This window comes from Pongo pygmaeus, chromosome 6 (genome assembly GCF_028885625.2).
Source record: "Pongo pygmaeus isolate AG05252 chromosome 6, NHGRI_mPonPyg2-v2.0_pri, whole genome shotgun sequence".
Classification (NCBI taxonomy): domain Eukaryota; kingdom Metazoa; phylum Chordata; class Mammalia; order Primates; family Hominidae; genus Pongo; species Pongo pygmaeus.
This window is the reverse complement of record NC_072379.2, coordinates 105,455,094-105,474,436: the sequence shown is the minus strand read 5'-3', so window position 1 is coordinate 105,474,436 and position 19,343 is coordinate 105,455,094. Positions and strand designations below refer to the sequence as shown.

The 19,343-nt window shown below is 38.2% G+C and overlaps 1 protein-coding gene across 3 annotated transcripts in view; it reads right to left on the bottom strand.

Moving 5' to 3' along the window:
- Nucleotides 1-1,155: 1,155 nt before the first annotated feature.
- Nucleotides 1,156-19,343, bottom strand: part of PIK3CG (phosphatidylinositol-4,5-bisphosphate 3-kinase catalytic subunit gamma) — a 43,290-nt gene continuing 25,102 nt past the window's right edge. For all 3 annotated transcript variants that reach the window (XM_054495791.1, XM_054495789.1, XM_054495790.1), the window contains exon 11: nt 1,156-4,908. In XM_054495791.1, coding sequence (XP_054351766.1) covers nt 4,630-4,908 — 279 coding nt within the window. In that variant the 3' untranslated portion in view covers nt 1,156-4,629. The remainder of the gene's footprint in view (nt 4,909-19,343) is intronic.

Below are 19,343 nucleotides of genomic sequence, written 5' to 3'. Positions count from 1 at the left end.
TATCTTTTACTTATTGAATTATTAGACCTTTTTATATATTAAGAATATTAACCCTTCACATATTTTGCATGCAATACATCTTTTTGTTAACAGCAGAAAAGAGATGTACTTACATAAACTCTGTGATCCCCCTACTAAAAAATAAAAAGCCTCCACAAAATTTTTGGGTATTGACACTATTTTAGTTCCCTAGAGATCCATAACAAAGTGCCACAACTAGTGGCTTAAAACAATAGAAACATATTCTTTCACTTCCAGAGGCTAGAAGTTCAAAATCAAAGCACTGACAGGGCATGAGCCCTTGGAGGCTTCTAGAGGTGGATCCTTCCTTGCCTTTTCCAGCTGCTAGTAGCCCCAGGTTGTTCCCTGGCTTGTAGACGCATCTCTGCCTCCATCACATGGCACTCACCTTGGATGTTACTTGGATTGGGGCCACTCTCATAACTTTGCCTTAACTTGATTATATCTGTTATAACCTTATTTGGAAACCATTTCCAAATAAGGTTACATTCACAGGCACCAGGGTTGAGACTTCAACATATCTTTTTGGGGGACAAAGTTCAACCCACAACAAACATACACCCATTATGAAGTATCAGCTATTGCTAACGTATTATAAACATGGTAAGGACTGGGACTAGGTCAATCTTGCTCCGTATTTGAATCCCCAGTACTTGGCGCAGTGTCTGGTAGGTGGTGGGTCCTCAATAGTGATTTTTTTTCTTTTGAGACAGGGTCTTGCTCTGTTGCCCAGGGTGGAGTGTAGTGGTGTAATCATGCCTCCCTCCAGCCTCGACCCTCTGGGCTCAAGCAATCCTCCCACTTCAGCCTCCTGAGTACCTGGGACTATAGGCATGTGCCACTACACCTGGCTAATTTTTGTATTTTTTGTAGAGATTTTTTGTACAGTATTTCACCATGTTGTTTCCTAGGCTGGTCTACAACTCTTGGGCTCAAGTGATCCACCCATCTTGGCCTCCCAAAGTGCTGGGATTACGGGCATGAGCCACCATGCCTGGCCAAGGTGTGTGTTTTATGTTCCCCAGGTACCTGTCCTGAAATGAATCTTTGAGAATATGCAGACAAGCACCAAACTAGAACCAAATTTATTTACCAGAATTATTGGGTTGGATGAAACAGAAAATAAGCCAACAGAACACTTAAAAATACAAGTTTATTTTCTTCATATTGTTAAGTCTAATTATGATTTATTTCAATATCTTGAAAAGCAGAGCCTAGCATACCAAATGCTAGGTCAGATTTGCTCTGGAAACTTACTTTCTAGATTATTTTTTGGACTTACTTAAAAAATAATTAATTTCCATTAATATAGCATGAATTGCCTCCAAATTATACTGCAGAATTCCTATATGTAACCTTTTTTAAAAAAATACCTGAAAAAGATATATTTACTACAGTTAAGTTTTTAAGTCAAGAGTTTTCTCTGGGAATTGATATATTTTATATATAATGCCTCCACTTCTCCATACTTTCATCAAAGTATCACTGACGCAGTCAAATGCAGTCCTGTGGGGCTAGGTCTACAACATCTGCTTAGGTTTATTTTAGTGGACATGGTTCCAGTCTAAGAGCAATGGGCCACTGTTCTAGGTCCTAATGTACAGCCATAGAGATGAGGTATTTCGATTTGAACAGAAGCAACATTTTGACCCAGGCACTATATTTACCACTCATGCAGACGTGGTAGACCGTGTGTGCTAAACTGAATACCAAAGCCATCATTCAGACCCACACAGTGCTGGTCTCATGGACCCATGCAGTCACACAGAGCCTCATGCTCAGAAGGGCACTGTGCTTGGTGTGACAACTGCTGTTGCCATCTTGAATTTCTCAATAATTTTTGAATGATGGGCCTGCATTTTCATTTTTCACTGGGCTCTGCAAATTATGTCGCCAGTCCTAGATATACATAAAAGTTGCTTTGGCCTGATTCATCTGACTTGTGATCTGTGTTTTCATCTGTCATTGAAGATAGAGCTGTGGGTAGTTCCCAGTAGCAGGATGATTCTAGTTCTAGAACATTTTCAAAGGTATAGAAGTTGTTGGTCATGTAATTCACTGGGAACAGTAAAGGAAGGAAGCCCACAAAGATGATTTTTATTTATCTATAAGTCTATAGAACTGAAATTATGCTCTTTGGAATACGGAAGAATCAAGCCCAACTGAGATATATATATATCTATAACTGTGATATATATATGTGATATATATATTAGCATATATGTGATATATATATTAGCATATATGTTATATATATATATATTAGCATAATGAAATGAAAGAACTGGTTCATTTGAAGAGGAAATATGTATGCACATGTGCCAATAAGCTAAATATAAATATATTCCTCTCTAATTTTTTTTTTCATCATCAAGAAATTATTTCAGCAATTCAAATAAAAAGAAGAATCTGTACAAGGTCTGAACTTGGCTATTGTTTATCAGAATAGTGAAAACATCCTCTTCTGAATTAGAAAGTACTCTTCCTGCCTTTCTTCAAAAGAATAGTAGGGAATAGTTGGTCCAGAAGTGCCACAAAATGTTTATCCTCCATTTATAGAGAGGAATAAACATTTCATTATAGGGCATGGTCCTCTGTACAGGCGGGTAGAGTGTGATTTTAAAAGGACAGGTTGCCAAAGAAGAGGAGTTTTTTTCTAGATACCTGTGAGATGGGGAAAAGCTCAAAGGGCAAGGAAGAAGAATCATCTAGACCTTTAAAGGCCACGCAGGGCTTCCAACTCTGGCTGTGAATTAGAATCACCTGAAGAATCTAGAAAAATATTGATGTCTGGGCCTCATCTCACAGTAATTAAATTATAACCTGGGAATGGAGCGCAGGCAAGGGTGTTTTTATTTTTTATTTTATTTTTTTGAGACAGGGTCTCGTTCTGTTATCCAGGCTGGAGTGTAAGGACATGATCACCACTGTCTGCAGTTTCCACCTCCTGGGCTCAGGCAATCCTCCTGCCTCAGCCTCCCGAGTACCTGGGACTACAGGCACACACCACTATACCCAGTTAATTTTTTTTTTTAAGAGATGGGGTCTCACTGTGTTGCCCAGGCTGATAAGAGTGTTTTTAAAAAGTGTCCCTGTTGATTCTTCTTTGCAGCCAGGCTTAGGAACCACTGGGCTTTTGCACACATTTAAAAAAAAAAAAAAAAAAAGGTCTGGACTACCTCAAAGTCAAACAGGTATCTATTTTTAAAATTAAAAAATTAAGTATATATTTATATCTGATTATACTTAAACATAGACACTGTTAACATAGAGTTTTTTTCTATGTAATGTATTAACTACAGGTAATTACAAAATATTTTATAAATAATTTAATGGTCTCTCTAAGGTTAAACAATACCTCCAATAAATAATGAGATATTTAAGAGATGAAAATATTTTTACAGTAAGATATTTCAATTATTTTTAGGAAATCTGAAGGATGTGTCAAAGTTTAAAAGTCCTTTAAATGGGAAATGGATAAGGCAAGTAGTGTTCTTCCTAACTTGGAATATTTTTAAGATATTAAATATCTTCTTCCATTAAAAAAAAGAAAACACTGTTCAGGCCAAAGTTTAAAATTAAGGCATTTGGAAACTAATTCATATTTTCTAGAATGCCTCCTTTAATAAGATACTTGAAAAAAAAGTCACTAAACATCTTTACAAATAAGTACCTAAGATTCTAATAATCCTTGAGAAGTAATTATTTTTCAACTAATTTTTGAGTTCTAGAGTAAAGGTGTCCTTGAAGATTTCACAAGTCTGTAAAGAGTTGTGGAAGCATCACAACCGATGAAAAAGGGAGGCAGGGAAAAAGGAAGGGAAGAAATGTCAGGCATAAAAGAGGCCCTGTAGTTACTTCCTGCTACCATGCTGGAGAAAGCTATACTAATCATACTAGATAACTCACTCTTGTGGACAGAGTTGACACAAAAAGTCTCATCTCTATTTTTTCATATTCATAACCCTGGAACAAGACCAGCAGAGGAAGGTCAAGGCACAATGGTTTGGATTTCTCCTGCTGTGTTTGTGTGTCTCAGTTATACATGACAAAAGAATTGAATTGCAAAAGACACTGAAAAGACTAACTCGCTTTCCTTGCTTTTAGCACACCACTAACACCTGCAGACACTAAGGAGATGTTTGGAAGCATCATGTAAGGAATGAGACAAAGGTTACAATGATTACATCTTTTTCTTTAAAGAGCTTGAGGAACACAAAGATAACCAAAATTGAGAGTAAACCCAGATGAAAATAGATGTCATCAATTATTCCAAAGAATTTCCAGAAGCACTCAATAGTAAGATAGTCAAAATATCAGGGACAATAAAGAAGTCATTAGTCTGTTTAAACCGAGAATATTCTCCAATGCCACAGACAAATGAGAAAAAACCAAACCTGCAAATAATCCTAGCACTGGACATTGCTTAACCAAACAATCAGCAATGCCAACATCTTTTCTCCAGGGAAGAGTTCAGGTAGGAAAAGAGCTATACTTCTGAAATGCCAGCTTTCACAATGTCTATTGCATTTGAAATCCAAGTTCGATGATTGCTATGCTAATTTAAACCACAGAACACTAACTTGTTTTTGATTCTAGCCTAAAGTATTAGGCTGAATGTTTCTCTCCTTGTTTGATGCCAAGAACAAGATGTAGAAACCAATTAAACTGCACAGTCCATCCTTTGTCTCTGCAAACTTCAATCTGATCAAGAAAATACTTTTTAGCATCCTCCTCATTTTTCCCCACTGTGAGGGCATCCCGGATATATTCAATGTCTTCTTTGCTTGTTAACTGAGGCATTCCCGTCATCAGCATCATGGAGAACAGGATGATCAGTAGGTTTGTGTGATGACGAAGGGCTAGATAAGCCTTGACACAGATGTCCTGGATAAAGGAGAAGAAAATGCTGTTACTGTTGTTATGGTAACTAACAAGTAGGCTGAAGATTACAGGGATGTACTGAAATGTACATAGCGTTACCTGTCCATGAGGAGAAACCATCACAAACAAGGTAGGTCCCTGCCTCAGACGAAAAACTTGATGAGAAACTGTTTTTATAATCTCTTAAATACTTTCGTGTAGTTGCATATATCCAGGGAGTGCTCAAGGAAAACTAATTGATACAGACAAGTTTCATCTTATTTCTTACTCTACCTTTTAATTCAGTTTCTTTCCCAAGAGATTGAGGGTAGACATTTCTGTAATTTCTGAAGAGCAATGAGTCAGCTTTTGAACATCATACTGGAATCAATAAACTTTATGTAAGTGTAAATAATGTTTGCCAAGAACTAATGAAATCCAGAGAACTGATGGAAATGTGTTTGAGATTTAGTTTTCACCTTTATTTTATACTCTGTTCAAGTCTAAGAAAACAGATGAATTAGCTTTTCACTCTCTGATAATCAAAATTGTTAAATGAACTTTGAAATTTTAATACAAATTCTGAACACTGAGTGAGAGAGAGGGCTTTAAAAAATGCTATGGCTCATGATCCCCCAAAAAGCTTTGGAGCAGGTGATACAGGTGAGTTAAGTCTGCTTATTAAGCAACAGGTATGATTATGCCACTTAAATTGTTCCAAAGCATAGAAAAATGCAAAAGTCTCTATTTTACAACATGAGAATAATCCAACCTTAATACCATAACTTGACAAAGATAGTATATTAAAGAAAACTAAAGTTAGTGATTATATATATATTTCAAATAATATTGAGCATAATGTTAAAAGATTAATACACCATAGCCAAATAAGGTTTATTCTAAAGCTGAGGGATTAATTCGCCATAAGGTACTGTATTAACATCTATTTTTGATTTAAAAAATATATGACTTCATATGTCATTAAAATATAACAATGTGAAGAATTATTTGAAATTATAAAAATAATTCTAAATAATGAAATACCAGAAAAAGAAGTGAAGTATAAAATCAGAAAAGTGGGCCTGGTGCGGTGGCTCACACCTGTAATCCCAGCACTTTGGGAGGCCAAGGTGGGTGGATCACTTGAGGTCAAGAGTTCAAGACCAGCCTGGCCAACATGATGAAACCCCGTCTCTACTAAAAATACAAAAAAATCAGCTGGGGGTGGTGGCATGTGTCTGTAATCCCAGTTGCTCAGGAGGCTGAGGCAAGAGAATTGCTTGAACCCGGGAGGTAGAGGTTGCAGTGAGCTGAGATCACACCACTGCACTCCAAACTAGGCAACAGAGTGAGACTCTGTCTCTAAATAAATAAATAAACAAAATAAAATAAAATAAAATCAGAAAAGTGAAGGTAAACTTATTTACAAATGACCTAATTGTCTTTAAAAAATCAAATATTACTGTAACTAGTTTTTAATAAACTAGCTTTTCATAAAAATTAATAAATAGAATGCTGTAAATAGGATCTACAAGTTGGAAAGTAAAATGCAAAAACAGATGCTAAAATCAATGGTAACAACAATAACATGATTCCTAGGATGAACACATAAAACATGTAGAACCTATGCTTTTATAATTTTTATAATTTATAATTTTTATACTCTTAAAAAATTATAAAACTTTAATCTCTGAAGAGCAATGAGTCAGTTTTTGGACATCCCTCAGTGACGAGACTGCTTATAATGATATAAATTATTCTTAGATTAATCTATAAACATAAAATTTCAATACAAATTCTTATTGGGTGTTTAAACTCAGATATGATTTAAAGTTCATCTGAAATAATTAGGGCCTGAGAGGACATTTTGAAAAAGTATAATAATGAAAAGTAGTGCTTGCCAAAGCAGATATTAAACCATTTTATAAAACTACATTATTAAAAACAGTGTGAACCAGTATGTATTCTTCTCCCAAAAAGACAAGGAATTTTGTGGAACAGAAGGGAAAGTTCAGAGACATACTTAAGTACATAAATATGATATATAATACAGGTGACTTTTCAAATTGGTGGGGAAAAGATCTATTATTTGATAAATGGGACCAGGACAACTGGCTCATCATTTGGGGGAGAAAATAAAATTCTACTCCATGTGATATACCAAAAATAAATTCCAGATGAATTAAATGTAAAAAGGGAAAATATTTAAATAATCATGGAGTGGGAAAGGACTTTATGAAGATGACTTCCATGGTGGACTCTATGAGGAAAAGATGGTGAGACTACAGGAACTTAAAACTTTTGAGAGAAAAAAAGCTATACATAATATTAAAGGAGGCTTAATGACAAAAGAAAATGTATTTGCGACATGACAGATCACTCTTTCAACCCCAGCCCCCTAATAGTTCTTAAAAATCAATAAGAAAGAGATAGTTGGCTAGAAATACAGGCCAAAAACATAACAAAAATTCACACTGTAAGATATAAAAACAGATAAACCTATGAAAAAATATGCAACTTCATTAATATTAAAAAATTGTAACTTAAAATGAGATGGAAAATTTACCTACAAACTGGACTTTTTTTTTTTAGTCTTTTAAGGACAATACCCAATGTTCACATTTTATAAACTGATGGTAGATAGGAATACATATAATGTTACCAGCAGATAATTTGATTAACATGCATCAAAAGCTTTAAAATGCTTATAAATGTTATATAACTTAATTGTGATGGTGGTTACATGACTGATGCATTTGTCAAAATTCACAGAACTGTACACCTAGAAAGGGTGATTTTACACCTCCAGCAAGCTGCAGCTGACCCAAAGAGAGGAGGCCAGTCTGTCTCCTGTGCATCCCACACACCCCCTACACTGCTTGACACAAGACAGGAAACCCCTGGCTTGGGCCCACAGCACAGACTCTCCATCCCGGGCTGCTTGCACTGAGCCACTGCTGACCTGCATCTCACTGGGGTGGAGTCCCCAGATGACAAGCAAATGACCCTGGGCCACAACCAATACCAAAGTCCCTTCCTCTGCTGCCTCCAAGTTGGGGAAGGAACATAAACACTGAGATTACCCGAGAGCTGCAGTGGGCATCCAAGGAGTGACAAGTCATGATCTACAGACAGCACTCAAGGGGGAGAGAAACCCACACTTTCAGAGCATTGAGAGAGAACATGGCTGCAACTATGAGGTAACATGGGGGAGCCACACAACCAAGCAAGAGTCTACCAACTGACCAATAAGCCTAAGTGCCACCTGCTGGATCATACCCCAAAGCTTCAACACCAAAAATACCTTACTAACATACCTCCCTCTGAAACCAGGGACAAGAAGTCAGCTTCAAATAAAGACTGTGCACAAAACCTTGGCCTGGTGAAAACATCCAGAAAAGAAAGGAGCACCCACATGCAGAGATGAGAAAGGACCAACACAAGAACTCTCGTGACTCAAATGGCCAAACTGTCGTATGTCCTCCAAACAACCACACCAGTTCTCCAACAAGAGTTCTTAACCAGGCTGAACTGGCTGGAATGACAGACACAGAATTCAGAATATGGACAGGAACAAAGATCTTCGAGATTCAGGAGGATGGCAAAACCCAATCCAAGGAAAATAAGAATCACAATAAAGTGATGCAGGAACTGAAGAATGAAATAGCTGGTATAAAAATGAACCTAATGGGTCTGACAGAGCTGAATAACACAATATAAGAATTTCACAATGCAATCACAAGTATCAATAGCAGAATAAGCCAAGCTGAGAAAAGAATCTCAGAACTTGAAGACTGGTTCTCTGAAATAAGACAGTCAGACAAAAATAAGGAAAAAAGAATAAAAAGAAATGAAAAAAAAAACCTCTGAGAAGTATGGGATTATGTAAAAAGGCCAAATCTATGAATCACTGGCATCCCTGAAAGGGAGGAGGATAAAGCAAACAACTTGGAAACACATTTCAGGATATCGTCCATGAAAACTTCCCCAAGCTTGCTAAAGAGGCTGACAGTCAAATTCAGGAAATACAGAGAACTGCAAGATTCTACACAAGAAGATCATCCCCAAGATACATAATCATCAGATTTTCCAAGGTCGAAATGAAGGAAAGAATGTTAAGGGTAGCTAGAGAGAAAGGGCAGGTAACCTACAAGGGAAACCCATCAGGCTAACAGCGGACCTCTCCACTGAAACCCTACAAGCCAGAAGAGATTTGGGGCCTATATTCAACATTCTTAAAGAAAAAATCTTCAAGAATTTCATATCCAGCCAAACTAAGCTTCCTAAGTGAAGGAGACTTAAGATCCTTTTCAGATAAGCAAATGTTGAGGGAATTCATTCCCACCAGACCTGCCTTACAAGAGACCTTGAAAGGAGCGCTAAATATAGAAAGGAAAGACTGCCATCAGCTAATACAAAACCACACTTAAACACACAGACCAGTGTCACTGTAAAGCAACCACACAAACAAGCTAACACAGTAACCAGCTAATAGCACAATGACAGGATCAAATCCATACATATCAATACTGACCTTGAATGTAAACGGGCTAAATGTCCCACTTAAAAGACAGAGTGGCAAGCTGAATAAAAAAGCAAGACCCAATGGTAATGCTGTCTTTAAGAGACCCATCTCATGAGTAATGACACTCATAGGCTCAAAATAAAGGGATGGAGGAAAATACCAAGCAAATAGAAAACAGAAAAAAAGCAGGGGTTTGTCTTAATTTCAGACAAAACAGATTTCAAACTAACAAAGATCAAAAAAGACAAAGAATGGCATTACATAATGGTAATGAGTTCAATTCAACAAGAAGACTTAACTATCCTTAATATATATATAAAGTAGCCTAAATATATATAATCCAAGTAAATACAATTAGAAATGAAGAAGGGAATGTTATTACTGACCCCACAGAAATAAAAACAACCATCAGAAACTACTACAAATATGCACACAAACTAGAAAACCTAGAAGAGATGGATACATTCCTGGACACATACACCCTCCCAAGACTGAGCCAGGAAGAAACTGATTCCCTGAACAGACCAATAATGAGCTCCAAAATTGAATCAGTAATAAATAGCCTACCAACCAAAAAAAGCCCAGGACCTGATCGATTCACAGCTGAATTCTACCAGATGTACAAAGAAGAGCTGGTACCCTTCCTATATAAGCTATTCTAAAAAATTGAGGAGGGACTCCTCCCCAACTTGTTCTATCAGACCAGCATCATCTTGATACCAAAACCTGGCAGAGACACAAAAAAAAGAAAACTTCAGGCCAATATCCTTGGTGAACATCAATACAAAAATCTTCAAATACTTGCAAACCGAATCCAGCAGCACATCAAAAAGCTAATCCACCATGATCAAGTCGGCTTCATCCCCAGGATGTAAGGTTGGTTCAACATAAGCAAATCAATAAATGTGGTTGTCACATACAAAGAACTAAAGACAAAAACTACATGATTATCTCCATAGACACAGAAAAGGCTTTCAATAAAATTCAACACCCTTTCATGTTAAAAACTCTCAATAAACTAGGTATTGAAGGAACATATCTCAAAATAATAAGAGCCATTTATGACAAACCCACAGCCAACATTATACTGAATGGGCAAAAGCTGGAAGCATTCCCCTTGAAAACTGGCACAAGACAAGGAACCCTTCTCTCACCACTTCTATTCAACATAGTATTGGAAGTCCTGGCCAGAGCAATCAGGCAAGAGGAAGAAATAAAGAACACCTAAATAGGAAGAAAGGAAGTCAAACTATCTTTGTTTGCAGATGACATGATTTTATATCTGGAAAACCCCATAGTCTCTGCCTAAAAGTTCCTCCAGCTGATAAACAACTTCAGCAAAGTTGTAGGATCCAAAATCAGTGTAAAAAATCACGCATTCCTATACACGAACAACAGCCAAACCAAGAGCCAAATCAGAAAGGCAATCCCATTCACAATTGCCACAAAAAGAATAAAATACCTAGGAATACAGCCAACCAGGGAGGTGAAAGAGCTCTACAATGAGAATTATAAAACACTGCTCTAAGAAATCAGAGAAGACACCAACGAATGGAAAAACATACCATGCTCATGGATAGGAAGAGTCAATATCATTAAAATGGCTATACTGCCCAAAGGAATTCAATGCTATTCCTATCAAATTACAAATGACATTCTTCACAGAACTAGAAAATACTATTTTAAAATTCATATAGAACCAAAAAAGAGCCCAAATAGCCAAGGCAATCTAAGCAAAAAGAACAAATCTGGAGGCATCATGTTACCTGACTTTAAACTATATTACAAGGCTATAAAAACAGCATGGTAATGGTACAAAAACAGGCACAGAGACCAAAGGAGCAGAACAGAGAGCCCAGAAATAAGGCCACACATCTATGACTGTCTAATCTTTGACAAAGCTGACAAAAACAAGCAACAAGGAAAAGACTCCCTATTTAATAAATGGTGCTGGGATAACTGGCTAGCCATATGCAGAAGATTGAAGCTGGACCCCTTCCTTATACCATATACAAACATCAACTCAAGATGGATTAAAGACTTACATGTAAAACCCAAAACTATAAAAACCCTGGAAGACAACCTAGGCAATACCATCCTGGTTGTAGGAATGGGCAAAGATTTCATGACAAAGACACCAAAAGCAACTGCAACAAAAGGAAAAATTGACAAGTGGGATCTAATTAAACTTAAGAGCTTCTGCACAGCAAAATAAATTATCAAGAGAGTGAACAGACAACCTACAGAATGGGAGAAAATATTTACAAACTATGCATCTGACAAAGGTCTAATATCCAGCATCTATAAAGAACTTAAACAAATTTACAAGAGAAAAACAATCCCATTAAGAAGTGGGCAAAGGACTCAAACAGATACTTCTCAAAAGAAGACATACATGCAGCCAATAAGCATATTAAAAAAGCTTAACATCATTGATCATTAGAGAAATGCAAATCAAAAGCACAATGAGATACCATCTCCCACCACTCAGAATGGCTATTATTAAAAAGTCAAAAAATAACAGATGCTGGCGAGGTTGTGGAGAAAAAGGAACACTTATACATTGTTGGTGGGAGTGTAAATTAGTTCAACCATTGTGGAAAGCAATGTGGCGATTCTTCAAAGAGCTAAAAGCATGACTACCATTTTGATCCAGCAATCCCATTATTGGGTATATACACAGAGGAATAGAAATCATTCTACCATAAAAACACATGTACAGAAATATTCACTGCAGCACTATTCACAATAGCAAAGACACAGAATCAACCTAAATGCCCATCAATGATAGGCTGATTAAAGAAAATGTGGTACATGTACACCATGGAATACTATGCAGCCATAAAAAAGAATGAGATCATGTCTTTTGCGGGAACATGGATGGAGCTGGGGGCTATTATCTTTAGCAAACTAATGCAGAGACAGAAAACCAAATACCGCATGTTCTCTCTTATAAGTGGGAGCTAAATGATAAGAGCTTATGAACACAAGGAAGGAAACAACAGACACTGGGATCTACTTGAGGGGAGAGAATGAGAGGAGGGAGAGGAGCAAAAAGGATAACTATTGGGTACTGGGCTTAATGTCTGGGTGACAAAATGATGTGTACAACAAACCCCTGTGACATGTGTTTACCTATGTAACAAACCTTCACATGTACCCCAAGCCAAAAATAAAAGAAAGGGTGATTTTTACTCAATGTAAAACATACCTCAATAAACTTGGCTTTAAAAACATCTATATCCTTTTACCCAGCAACTTCCATGCTAGGAATCTACCTTTAAAAATACTGAATAATTTTGCAGTGATTTATCTATAAGGATGTTCATTAGAACATGGTTTAAAATTGTGGAAACTTGAAAGCAATCTATTAATAATGTCCTACAATAGGGGACTGATAAAAAAAGATTCACAAAAAGTACTTAAAATTGCATGTCCTGGAACTACTAGAAAGATACTGTAGAAGGATATTTAATAAACATGTAAAAGTGTTTAAGAAGTAGGTATAAAACAATGCATCCTATTTTGGTAAATTAACACAAAATATTTATATAGAAAAAAGAATATAAATTTATAGGACAAAATATTAATAGTGAGTTTTCTTTTGCTTTTAGCTGATATTGTCTGTGACATTTGTGTGTGGCAGGGTAACTGCAATGATAATTGAGGTCAGGCTCGTGTCATTCTGTATGCCAAGGCTGGGCAGGGTACACATCATCCTATGCAATACAAAACCCATGGAATATTCTGGCATTTTCTAAGTGAGACAATATACATAAAGTGCCCAGCATGGAGGCCGGTACATAGTGAAGGCTCAATAAACGTCAGTCCTCTCCCTTGCCTACCATCCCCTCTGCATTTCCTCCCTGTTCACCAAGAAGTGGGAGACTTGTGTGGGCTGTTGCTGCTGCTGCCCAGCCATCACTTGTCCCCTGGAAGTGGCCCCAGTGCATTAGTGCTCTTGCATTCTTAATGACTCCACTTATGTCCGGAAATTATTTTCTTTTGCTCATCCATAGGACCCACTGAGGTCTCTCTCATTTCTTAGTAATTACACAGGCTAAGTGCAGACTTCACCCCAGGCAACAGCCTCATTAATTTGCCAACTTGCACAATTTTCACAAGGACATAGATGGGGGACGCCTTTTGGTTTTGAATTAGAGTACATTCTGATTTTTAATTATTTTCTATCCTTCCATACACTGGGGGATCCACACAAATCCCCTGCTGTGTGAGCCCACTGTGTGGTCAAACTCTTTTTAATAGAAAATTTTTGAGGACGGAAATTAACCTGAGGCCAAGTTATTATAACACCAATCCACTGGTGCTCAGCAAATACTTGTTAAGCAGTGACGCAGGAATTCACCTATCCCTGCTGCACCCAAGGAGAGGCGTTAAAGGAAATAACTGCCCTGCTTTTCTTGAAGGTTATTTCACTCCCATAAAGAATTTCTATTGATTCAAATTTATTCAGATAGTTCTAATTTTCACACACAAGGATCTCTTCTATGAGAAAGAAATTTCTTCCCCAGTTTAACTGCATGTCCCATGCTTGTCAAACACAGTGTCGAGATTCTGACGGGCTGTACATACTTAGAGACTTGGTGCAGCTTTAATCACCCTTTGCTGAAAGGCAGTGTGTTGTGGTGGTTAACAACACAGATTCACATCGAGCTGAATGAATTCTAATTTTGGCTTTATTACTGGTAAACTATATATCACTGGAGAAGTCACTTAACCTCTTTTAAATATAGATTAAGAATAATAAGAATGATACCCATTTCATGTTGTTGTGGTGAGATTTAAGTGCTACATAAGTAGTTGGCTATGATTACTAATCAATACCACGAGGAGCTGCATTATTGAATACACATACTGTTCAACGCTAAGGGGCTCACTGTCCCTCTAGACCATCTGCCCACAAGGTCTCTTAGTAAAGGCCTAGGAGGTGAGGTAGGTTGGAGTCGGGGATAAGCCTCACTCCAACTAGTGTCAAAGGGAGGCTGTCATGGTGCTGGCCCACTGAAGTGGGCAGGATGGAAGCATACAGCAACACTGGCTTCCTGCAGGTGGTTCTCTCACCTTGGGGGGCACAGCTGAGCACCTGCCCTCCCCACTCAGTCCCAGAAGTTTCATTTCTGCCTTTTGGACTCAGCCACAGGGTCTGTGGGAGTGTTCTGACACTACCTTGGCCTAGAGGGCTGTGGTTTCAGGGACTATGAGGATGTGGCCTGGGGAGCTCAGGGGAAAACACAGAACACAGAAGTTACTGGCTGTAATTTTCCCTTCTGCCAGGGCTGCCTCTCCTTGACCTCAAACATCCTCATTCTCTCCTTCTCAACTGACTGTTGAAGGATTTGTATTATTGAGAGAAGAAGAGTAAGGGAAAAATCTGACTTCGAGGACTTGGTTCAATGCACTTGTTAATGACTACAAATGTGGGGAACATTACATTATTATTAATGCCATTAGCTAGAGCATTCTCCATTAGTAGCTAATAAATAGATTGAGCCTACGTAGTACATCTGCTCTCAATTTCATTGTTGATTCAAATGCCTTAATTATAGCATCTAGTACTAACAGAAAGAATTGTTTTTACAAAGCTACCGCCCTCAGAAGTCTTGGGAACAAAGGAATTCATTATCATTTCAGGGCCCAAACTTTTACTTGATTTGCTAACTGCCCCAACTATCAGTTAACTAAAGTGAAAACAAACTACTTCTATATACAATCTACTAATTTATTAACCACTGATGAGCTGTGGCTGCTACAGACTGTCTGAGGTCACATGAAATACTTTTCTTAAGATCAAAATCCTCCACTTTCATCTAGAAATGAAGTGGAACCTCCACCTACTTTTCCTAAATAGTAATGTTGCCTCTGTCTGCTAGAGGAAGGAGACAATGGATAAAAATCATTCCAGTCAAAGGCAGAGAATTTTATTTTGTTTTTTGTTTTTTTTAATAAAAATCAATGCATTGGCTAGCCAGTCTTTAGGAATTATTTTGGCAAAACAGAGAAGGTCACTGATTATTAGACCTAATAGTGCATGAGAGCACACTTTCTGGTAAATCCGAAAGAGGACTGTGTCTGGTACTTGGCCATGCATTTGATGAGTTTGAATTAGGATTTTTATCTGTAAGTACTTGAAAAATGATTCTCAGACTAGCTCTGTTTACCAGGGGAAGGGCTGTACTGTCATCTTCTTGAATATTTAGCTAGAAGCACATTAGAAACCTAAATGCTACAATAAGCTATTCTACTTTAGTCAATATTCTGATAGCATGCACGTAGGGGTGTGTGTATGTGTGTCTGTGTGTGTGTGTGAGATTTATCTTCAGCCTTGTTCCAAAAAGGATTTAAGGTGGACTATCTGGAGATACAAAAGTCAAAATAACATTAGTTAGAACTGGCTGAAAAAAGGAAAGGAAACAATCCACAATGGGTTGGGGAAGGAGGCTAATTTAAAACTGTACATCACAAGTCCTATATACAGTCATGTACTGCATAACAATGTTTTGGTCAACCATGGACTGCATATATCATAGTTGTTCCATAAGATTATAATTCCATATTTTTACTGTACCTTTTCTGTTCAGATGTGTTTAGATACACAAGTGCATAACATTGTGTCACAACTGCCTACAGTATTCAGTAAGTAATATGCTGTACAGGTTTGAAGCCTGGGAGCAATAGGCTATATCATATAGCCTAGGTGTGTGGAAGACTACCATCTAGGTTTGTGTAAGTTCACTCTGATGTTTACACAATGACGAAATTGCCTAATGATGCATTTCTCTGTATGTATCCCCACTGTTAAGCAATGCATGACAGTACTTGCTACAGGAAGTCTTCAAATATATCTCTAGCTAAAAGGACATAATCTGTTACTCTAGTCAATGTTCAGAAAATTTAAAAGAAAACATCTCTATTTAGGAGAAGCACAGCTTTTCTAGAAACTAAGACCAGTAGAATTTTCACAAAAAGATCTTTATAGAGAGAGTATGTTTTGTAGTATGGTAAACAATGTCCTTGACAATATTCTATATTAGACAAAATGTTCTGAAAGAAACTAAATGTTGAGAGAATGATGTCAATTAAAAGGTTATTATCTTTCCAGTTTTGGATTTGTATCTTTTCCAGAATAGTAATTTAAATTTGACAAGCTTAATAAAGTTCTAACAGTTTGACAAGCCCCACAAGTCTGCATATGGGGGAGATATCACACCAACATATTCAAACTCCAACAAATGGCTGAAATCAGACCCTTCTTTGAGGATATCTTCCAATGCATAACGTGGAGAGATAGTGAGTACTGAAAGTCTTCACACTGAGACAGAGGAGGCTGAGCCTGGCCTATTCAGTGGGTCGGGGTGCAGATCCCAAGACGGAATCCTTTATCAGCTCAGTACATTATGGGTGACAGATGAACTGGTCATCTCCTGCTTGACCTATAATAGACCTTAATTATGGTTATTTGTGATTAATCGAATGAGCTCCAAATGACTTCTTTGCTTTGCTCTACCCTCTACCCCTCTAATCCAGCCTATGTACTGCTTCAAGTTGGACCCAAATTTCCTTTCTTGATTCAAATTCTACTACACACTTCCAGAAATACCTACTTTCTATCCATACCAGGTAAATATACTTCTTGTTCCTAAATACTGATTGTATGTACTTTTCTAACTTCACGCACTTGCTCATGCTGTTCTTTCTGTGTGGATGTTCCCTCCCTTCCCTGTATCTGCCTGGAAAAATGAAACTGAATTCATCCCTTAAGGCCTGAGAAAAACACATGCTTCTCTGAATAGCCCTTTTCTATCCTCTAGGGCAGGATTAATTGCTCCCTCTGCAAACCACTGTGGACACTCTTAGCACAAAGTATTCCTTGGCACAAAGTTGTGTAAGTAGCTTTCTTGCCATGTTCTGGGGCCATGCTCTGTTGTCTCATCTGTGCCCAATGCAGTGTCTGATACACTACAGATAATCTGCATATATAAGACGGATGAATGCTTAATGTTCAGAAGCCAAGTTCAATATTGGACAAAATTCACTACTTTAAAATCAGGACGAATTAGGGAACAACTGTATTTGAAAGGGACCAAACTGGGAAAATATCTTGCCTTGCCAAAGGCGGTACCTGACCCTTCTTTATGCCTGGCATGGTGCCTAAAATGTAGTATGTATTTAGTTAGTGTGCATTGAATTAGTGTCCTATTTTGGATATGGTGAATAAGCCCTGGTAACTACAACAGGCTAGAGCAGGAGGCTGAGAAAATCCAGCCTAGCAGTTTATAAGTATAGACAAGGATGAGGGCTACCACACAAAGGAAGGGGAGGTAGAGAATAGTGACTGGAAATGATGCTGAGATGGCCGCAGCCCTCGGAAGAATGTCAGATCACAAGGTCTCTGTGGTCCCTGTGGCTGGGCTTGGGAGAATACTCGAGTCTCCAGCAAGAAAAATGACAGGAGGCATTAGGGCCCTAGTTCTAGCAGCTGGGTAACAAACAGAGGGACCTCTGGTGAAGAAACTGAAACAGAAGCAGTTAAAACAATGTGGGACCCAAGAGTAGAGCTAGACCACAGAAGAGATGGACTCTGGTTGAATAAAGGTTCTTAAAAACCTCCTGAGTCAGGACCCTGCATAGAGACTGGGCATGTGGCTGAGCCTCCGGGTTGGAGGCTTGGGTATACGCTGGCATGGGGATGAGACTGCGGAACTGGAAACAGGGCGGGTCTGATAAAACTGGCAAGAAAATTTCCACAGTCATCCTAGATTAAAATAACACAACGAATGGGCTCCAGACTTTTCTCCTGTAAAATGCTTCTTAAGAGTGACATCTAGGGGCAAGTGCTTTTTAAAGACACTCCTCAAACGACCTGCTTTGCATAGATTTGTCTGTGGACGTGTTATTTGGCTCCCCTGATGACTTCAGATTTGCTTGGTGCCTACTGTTTGCACAGAACATCTCCAAAATGCTTGTTTATAATAGAACAGGTTGTTCCTGCCCTTTAACCACTGTCCTGTATTGAATGTACACTATGTGTATACACTCCATGCCCTGTTCTCTTGGCAAAAGGTACAGCTCTGACTGGAAAGAAATATGTAAGATTTATGTCAATAAGGAAATCTCTACAAAAATGTGAATATGTACCATATTACACTCACATATTTGTATTATTTAATGAAACATTAGATTTCATAGTTGGATTTAGTTCCTCATCCAATGTACGCATGTTTAACCTGCCTCCTGAAGGCTTATTGCCTTCCATGTGATGGTGGTCTGTCAATCTGGGCCTGGGTTATTGTGAAACTCACAGAATATGATGTATGATATGGAAGAAAGACACCCAGAGGTTATTCAGTTTGATCCAGCTCCTCCCCTACGAGGTGCTGTCCCTCTACTACTCCACTCAGCAAACACCTACCGAGTGTTTACTGTGGCTCAGCCCCTTGTGAGGGACACAGGACACATGTGGCCCTGCTGCACAGAGCTCACAGTTGGGATAGGGAAAGACAAACCGCAAACCAGTACAAATAAATGTATTTTGTGATACATGCAATGAAGGACCTGGCAGGGGACTGTGGCAAAGGGTAACAGGAGGGAACCTGATTTAGAAGACTGCTCTGCAGAATGACATTTATCCTGAGACCACAGGGCAGCACAGAGCATTCTGGGAAGAAAGCAGTGGGTAGCTGGGATGGGGGAAGATGTGGAGGAAGGCCACAGTGATGAGGGAGCAGATGAGAGGAACAGTGTGGCATGAGGCTGGAGGGGCAGCCTCACACAGGGCCTAGCAGGCCAAGCCTGGATATTTAGATTTTATTCAAAATGACAAACTACCATCTCATGGATGTTAATCAGCCTTACTCAATTTGAAGAGACAAACATATCTATTTCTTAAGTTCAGTTTTTAAGCAAATGCTGATTA